The 8567-nt window shown below is 35.0% G+C and overlaps 1 protein-coding gene across 1 annotated transcript in view; it reads left to right on the top strand.

Moving 5' to 3' along the window:
• LOC106877697 (protocadherin-23) overlaps positions 1–8567 on the top strand; it is a 111859-nt gene that overhangs the window by 34229 nt on the left and 69063 nt on the right. Inside the window, exons 12-16 of the mRNA XM_014926651.2 lie at positions 2560–2642; positions 5248–5338; positions 6177–6305; positions 6962–7011; positions 7771–8008. Coding sequence (XP_014782137.1) covers positions 2560–2642; positions 5248–5338; positions 6177–6305; positions 6962–7011; positions 7771–8008 — 591 coding nt within the window. The remainder of the gene's footprint in view (positions 1–2559; positions 2643–5247; positions 5339–6176; positions 6306–6961; positions 7012–7770; positions 8009–8567) is intronic.

Raw genomic sequence — 8567 nt, forward strand, 5'->3', positions numbered from 1 at the left:
GACAATTTACCTATGACCTCTGCTCTTCAGAATTCACTCACAATTTACCTATGACCTCTGCTCTTCAGAATTCAGTCACAATTTACCTATGACCTCTGCTCTTCAGAATTCAGTCACAATTTACCTATGACCTCTGCTCTTCAGAATTCAATCACAATTTACCTATGACCTCTGCTCTTCAGAATTCAATCACAATTGAGTTTAATCCAGGTTGGCTTCAGTCCAAACAGCAATTGACAAGCTAAAACGAAGCTTGTATGTAATAACTTGATTTGCTGGAAACAGCCACCAAATCTCTCTCAAATTACTCTGTACATACTTATACATGCATTGAACAATGTAATCCTTTAACCCTTTAGCATTCAGACTACTCTGTCAAATGTAATGCTTATTTATTCACATTGTTTTGAATTAATCATGCATTACCTTGTAGCTTTGAGGTCTCAATGATGTGATTGTTTATGATTAAAATAATATTTATTTGTTTGATTAGAATAATATTGTAAATGTGAGAGTTTGGATCTGGCCAGTTTGAAGATAAAATAGGTAGATTATTTTGACCATATATGGCTGGTTTAAATGCTAAGGGGTTAATATACAATAAGAAGGAATGGTTATGGTTGCAACACCTTATATCATAGATTTGCTTGATGGAAGTTGACCTTGGACTAAACTGCAGCAACCTTGTCTAAATTGATTTATCTCACAGCTAGATGAAGCTATGAAATTAGAGCCTAAAACCATGAAATGCCTTCTTTTACTTTATCCCCTTTTAAAACTGATATTCCAACCATGACCTTCTCCCCTCTTTTGACATATTCAGTATAGGATTGGCAACAGACAAAATACCTTTTTTCATATACATATTTTGTTCAAGTAGAGCAGCAGACAAAATACCAGTTTATGTTCCAAGTTCAGTTTCCACCCAGGCCAATTTTGCTGCTCATCCTCAAGTTTATAAAACAAGCACAATTTAGATGCTTGGGATTGATATAATTGACTTCATCCATTTCTTAACACTCATGCCTTTGTATCTATGCTATAAATTCTAATTTTATCTATGGATAAGTTATCCAACTATATTCCTTTTAAAATGGAAGCATAGAACTGGAATGAAACTTCTCTTTTCCTTTCTCTTTGGCGAACAATAGCATCATGGGTTTTAGGTTTTTAACGAGGCAGTGTGGCAAATCTGCCAGATCATTGAGGACTGGGGTGTAATAATCTGAGTGTGGACAACAAGCATAGGTGTAGGGTGTATGTCGGCATTACTGGACAGTGTCAATGGTTTGAAATACATCAAAAATGCTCATCTTTTAAAGCAATATAAAATGTCAGCCTTCTACTAAAAGGTAGTACAGGTTGTTTGAATATGTGCAGCCTTTCTCAGAGGCAGGGTTGGCAATTGTGATTCCTGGGTGAATGGAAGGTGGTCATGGAATCCTTGGATGAAGCAGAACAAGGAGTTTTTGCTGTCAGTACATCTGAAGGAATGCATTGGATGCAATCATTTCACCTTGAAGACATCAGCTATCATGCCTAAGCCATGTCTTTTAATACCATCAGGTGGTGTGAGAGTTGTTTTATAGACCATGGCTTTTGAGAAGCACGAGTTACCTATTTGCCAGTCAGTATGATTTTGGCCAGCAGGAGTGCTGATGCATGTTTGCTTCTGTTGTAGCATCTGATATTGAAAGCAATGTTGTCAAAACATGAATAGCTGACCTTAGCATTATGGAAATGGAAAATGTTGCCTAACTAAGGTCAGGAATCTCCTGACTGTTTTGGTTGAAATATCTGGGTTGTATAGAGGATTATACTAGATAACATTTATTTTTCTAACTCTTTTATAATGTGGGTTTCTCAGTGTGTTTTAGTCTGTCAGTAAAACCACTTATCCCTGCAACCTTGGAATATGATGCAGCCCTATTAAAGATCTCTCTACCTGACAATACATTGGACATTCTGATACATGTGATCAGGTTTCTGATTACAGCTTGAGGGTAGTTGGAATATTTATGAATGTAAACTGTTTCCTCACTTGATCTTTTTGTCGGAGTAGCATTTGCCCATCTCAAGATCTAAGATAACATCCAAGATGTTGACCCTTGTTAAGTTGGTTGTAACTGTTCTAGTTAGACCAAATTCTTTGAAAATGCTAATCAGATGCTTCTTAAAGTTATCCATAGTGTGGCCACTCATGGTTTGAGATTGCCAAAGCATTGTCTCTGTAAAGGGCTTGCACTGTGAGGGTATGTACATTTTCTTAGAGCATCTGGGTTGAAGAGCCAGCATGGTCCACAACCTCACCCTATCATAACTCCCAAAGGATGTGTCAAATGGATGTTCACCCTCCACTTTTACCAAGAAGGAATCATCATGAAACAGAAGTAACTTGCTTGTGTTTATGATGATTCTGGTGTCAAGGTGATTGATTTTTGAGACTTGCTTAGCCAAATCAAGAGGAAGGGTTTCAATATCGAGCAGTAAAAATCGATATCAAACAGTAAATTTGACAGTATTAATTCTGATAATAATAATGCTTATGTCTTTTTACAGGCCACAGACCCAGATAATGATAACCTGACATTGCATGTACAGTCTCCTGCAGGCTATTTTGGCATAGAGCCTTCACCTGACAGGTTAGTATATTTACTGTTTTAATGTCAATTCAAATTCATGTTGATAACGTAATCATTGTCTCAATAATTATCTTTTATGGTAGAAACAGCAGCCAAATCCTCTCAAAAACACTTTAACATCTTTAAAAAATAAGGTCACATTGGATAATGTGGTCCTAAAGAATGTACAATACAATGGGATGGTCATATATGGGACATACATATATATATATATATATATATATATATATATATATATGGGAGAATTTACGAAAAAAACAGCAGATGAAGACAGGTGGTGTAAACAACAAATGGATGTATTAGTATAACGCTCGGGAATAGAGAAAGTCTTTGACGTTTCGAGCTACGCTCTTCCACAGAAAGGAACACAGAAAGAAACAAGGAGTTAAAAAAAATATGAATGTAGTGGTCAGCGATCTATCATGGCGAAATGATAGATCGCTGACCACTACATTTTAATACAAACTTTACACTCTACACCCTCTTTTAGTTATGTATTTGCTTGATCTTTGTTTTACAGTTATCACTTATCTACATGCTATTAATATTGTTGCTATGTGTATTAATAAATGCATGGGAGACCAATTGTTGAAACTGGCAAATGTATGTACCCATGTATGGGTTAATATAACAATATAATATATATTATAATTGATTGGATATACAAGCACATGTGTACTTGAGTGTATGGATGTACCAGTTTCTATATTCTCTATCATTATGATTATTGCACATATATACAGTACACACACATACACACACACACACATAATATATATATATATATATATATATATATATATATATATATATATATACACACACACATATATATATATACACATACACACACACACACCAACTGAGCATTCTGTTGTTGCCTAGTAATTTTCATAATAGAATGCTTTGGCGGACTTTTGGAATAGCATAACCACATAAGTTGGATTTTCTCCAGCCAACCTCCAATGGGAATAGCCATGCATGCCATGCTTCCTTTCTTGCAGAAATCCTACAATTGGCTCTGGTATTTGATTCTCTTCCATTCAAAGGCTTCTTGTGGGACAATAAGTTCAATCAGGATTATCTTCTGTGCCACTCCAGACCACCTGGGACAACTGTAGCCTTCCTCTCAGTATCTATGGGTTTTTTGCAGTACATGTTTGTTTGTCGACTCTCCTCATATATATAGCATCACATTTCTTCATTCTGTGTTTCCTGGCTAGATTTCAGAAGAACTCATCTTTTTTACTCTAATAAAGAATTCAGCCTGAAGCATTATACACTTTATGTCTGTTCCTCACCACATACAAATTTGTTAACATTTGACACACTTCATGGTAATTAACTTGTTGCATTGCATCCTGGGATGTAAAATTGTTATTGCTCTTGTTTAGCCCCAGTTCAGCCCTGATTCTATGGACCTATGACCACTGGTGTTCAGCTGTGATCATCCCACCATTTAGAATATCAGAGACTACATTAACAAATGTATCCTTCTTTATTTAAGACTAGCTTAAAAGCTGCACTCTATGCAAACTTTTAAGTTAGCTCCTGCAGGTGGCTAATTGGGCCTGGGGCCCAAAACTATAGAGAGCAATAATAATAAAGTATTTACCAATATGGTATTACTTTAAATTCAGTTTAAATGAAAAACTTGTGCATTCACAAATTTTTGGAGTTCTTTTAAAATTTGAGTTTTCAACTGCTAGTATATAACAAATCCTCTTCCAGGCCTGATCCCAATGCTGGATATTCAAGAACCAAATGAAGGGAAAAGTTTCAATCCTGGGATCATCCTGATTCCGAAAAGGTATATCAAGTCTATGTAGAACAAGTGTAGACTGAGATACAAGGGTCCCAGATGGACAGATGGGCAGAATTTCGTGTTTCTTATTATAGATGTTAAGCTGTGATTTGAAGGTGATTGTTACTATTTCTAGGAGTGACTCTGTAAAGACTCCTCCATTTTCTCATGAGTTGTTATTGTTGTTGTTCAATCCTGAGAGCAGACCTAATTAAATATGGTCAATAATGTTGTGACCGTTTCATTTCATTTCAGACATTATAACTAGGACTACATTGTTCAATAGGTTCTTCAGCTTTAAAATGGTAGAGTGTGATCTGAAGAAGATTTAGTAGCTAATTGCGACTAGCTGGTTGAGCAATCATATGGAGACTCTGCCAAAGAGCTGAACCACTACATGAGAACTTATTATCAAAAACATCCCTGCTCTGACTCTCCCAACTTTTATTGAGAAATCATGAATCCAGGACTGCAGTATCCAATGTTCTTTCCTGTTTTTAATACAGTAGATTAATGATTCAAAGACGTTTTGGTAACTATTTCTAGCTAGCAAGTCAAATGACTACATAGAGGCTCCATGGATCGATGGTTTAGCATTATTTAGTAAAGGAAAAAAACCAAAACAAAAAAAAACCCAGTGGTTCAGTGCTTCTCAGTACTTTTTGATGCATTTGTGTAGTACAGGTATGAAGTATCATAGTATAGTGTATTATGTTTTGAGTATAGAGTGGTGTTGTGCCTATTGTGGTTTTGCCACAGATCAGCTGTGATCTAATAAGTATATATTGATGTATCACTTAGGGTCAATCATGTCCTAAAACTGAAGAAATGGCTCAATGAATCCAACGTGAATTCCATGTATGTCAAAATGACTGTATCAGATAAAACTGAAGTAAGTTTTTTGAAATTTTTTCTTCTATTTATTCATGCAGAATATTTCGAATGTGTGTGTGTGTGTGTGTTTGTGTGTGTGTATCATTATTTTAATTGCCACCACTTTTTCATGCTTACATTAATAAGATGAAGCTCATTAAGTCTGGTTTTCTATAGTCAGAAACCCTTCCTGTTTCTGAGTAAGGTAATGTTTCTCTTTAGCTGGACATGTTTTTATGGAAGACTGGAAATAAATAATACAGCTTGTATGACAATGACACTCACATACAACTATCAGGTGATGTCAAGACAAGGAAACGCAAAAATGCACGCACGCACGCACAACAAACCTCATTTGGTCACATTCCATAGGAGTATCTTGATCAGCCTATGAACTTTTCAGCCAACCCGCGTAGTTATCTTCTGCTCCTCAGTTTGACATGAAAGTGAGTATATATATATATGTATGTAGGTATGTATGCATGTATGCATGTATGCATGTATGTTTGTATGCATGCATGCATGTATGTATGTCTGTAGGTAGGTACGTACGTGCGTAGGTATGTACATATGCATGTTCCTTCCTTCCTTCTTAGTTGTAGGCCACAATTCTTCATCTCAAGAGCTGAAGTTTTGCATAGAGCCCATCTTTAAAGGAGGAGGTCATAGACTGGATTTTTCTGATACATTCTATAAATCATGGCAAAGGTGAATAATGCTTCATCATATCTGTAAAGCATATATTATTTGAATTCATATATTGTATTTGTCTATCATACTTGTATTCTATTGTATTCTTATTGCATATTCTTTTATATTCTTACCATGTCCTTATTTTGTTTGCTTATCCTTTACAGACTGACAATACGGGCATAAATATCACAATAATCCATGTGAATAGCTATCTACCTGTATTTGATAATCTGACTTACACATTTTCCATTAATGAAAATGACATGACCAACACTCCTGTTGGTAAAGTAAATGTAAGTACACTCACTTTATCCCCCCCCCCCACCATCAGTCATAATTATCATTGTTCTTCTCAAAATGTTGATAATGATAATCTTTATCCTTATCATCTCCTCTTCATTATCATCATCCTTGTCGTCATCATTATCGAATTTCCTACATCATCGTCATGCTTAATATTGTCATCTAATTAGTTACATTATTGTTGACATTGTTGCCATAAGCATCATCTGATCCTCTGCTTCATCATCAGCTTTTTTGATTAACATCTTCATAAATATCGTTACAATGAATGTCATCATAATATACATCATCATCAAACACATCATTATAATGAACAGCATCATCATCATCATCACTGTCATCACTGTCATCACTGTCATCATCATCATCATCATCATCATCATCACCAATATCATTATTGTAAACATCAGTTTTATTGCTATCATCATCATCATCATCACCACCATCATCATCATCATCACGACGGCATCAGTGCCTTAATAATCTCCAAAATCATTATTTTTATCACAATTATTGGCATAAACAGAATTACTATATAATGATATTGGCAGTTAAGATAATTATGGTGATTACAAATATGATGATGATGATACAGATGCCACAAATTCAGGCAATTCTAAATATAACACATGACCTTTTATTGTAGGCCATTGACAAAGATGGAGATAGAGTTGAATATTACCTGCCAGATGACAAGTAAGTAAAAATACTATATAGTTATACATACAGGTACGCACATGACAAATCCAAAAATGCACCCACCCACACACACACACACACAGAGGCTTCTTTCAGTTTCTGTCTACCAAATCCAATCTCAAGGCCTTGGTTGGCTCTTAGCTACAGTAGAAGACACTTGCACAAGTGCTATACAGTGGGACTGAACCCTGAACGATGTGGTTGGGAAGCAAGCATTTTACCACACAGCCATACCTGCACCCATATATATATTTTTTATTTTGTTTTAGTCATTGGACTGCAGCCATGCTGGGCTCCCTTCTGAAGGGTTTACTTGAACAAATTGTCCCTATTTTTATGCTTGGTACTTATTCTATCAATCTTCCTTCTTCCATCTTCATTATATCCAGTGGAATTCATAATGGTATTAAAATAATTACAATAATCATTCATATCAAATCCACTTCCCTCATTGTTATTACATCAATCCCAGAATATTTTCCATATTATAAGTATTATTATTATTATTAAACTTTCTATTATTATTATCAGTCATATTACTATTATTGATATTATTCTCATGTTTATAATTACTATTGACTGGCTGGACCTGTGAAAACTTCACAGAAAACATAAAATAGCAGACAGTAGAGCTTGGTGCAGTCCTCCAGGTTTTCCAGCTCCTTTCAAACTGGCTAAACCATAGTAAACAGATGTTAAATGATGTTGATGATACATTCAAACACTCATACACGTGGTATTATTTTATTCATTCAGACACTTCAACATTGATGGTGGGTCAGGAGAAATAACAATAAAACAGAAATTTAACAAACCAACCAAATATTGTTTTGTGGTCCAAGCATTTGACAGTAACAAGCAGCATTATGGTGTGGCACAAGTTGTAGTTGATGTGAAAGACAGCAACAATAATAAACCAAAGTTTGAAAAAGATTCAATTCAGATAACAGTGCAGGAAGACAAGATGTGTGATGAGCCCATCTACACACCAAAGGTACTTCATCTCATTTAACATTCTATTTATAAAAACTTCAATTAGGAGCATTTTCATTTGATCAGAAAAATCAACTTTTAAATCAGCAAACCAAACTATGTAAAATACACCAGATAACATGCCTGATGAAAATTGGTTGTCACCTAGTCTTATTTTTGATATTTGAAGATAATTCTGTTAGGTGATCCAGCTATATTTATATATCTTTTGTTTCTTCTTTTTTATATGGCAGTCATCTTTGAAGCATAAATCATCATTGGTGGGGGTTAGAGCAATTGTTTTTTAGTGAATTTGGGACTTATTTATGATTGGATCAGTTATTTTTATGTGAATAACCTTTTCTGATGACGACAATCAATTTTGCAGTTTTGTAATCTTCTAGCTGTAAAGTGTTGATTCATTTAACATGAATCAAAACCTTGATGAGGTAATAAATTTTTGAGGAGAAATTATTACTAAAGACAGCTGAGAATCATTTTTAATGGAGCAAATGTTAATGGTGGGGACAATTATTTCTGTGAGAATAACTGTTTTTGGTGTGGGGTGGTGGGGTGGTGGG

The sequence above is a fragment of the Octopus bimaculoides genome, chromosome 22 (genome assembly GCF_001194135.2).
Source record: "Octopus bimaculoides isolate UCB-OBI-ISO-001 chromosome 22, ASM119413v2, whole genome shotgun sequence".
NCBI classification, from domain to species: domain Eukaryota; kingdom Metazoa; phylum Mollusca; class Cephalopoda; order Octopoda; family Octopodidae; genus Octopus; species Octopus bimaculoides.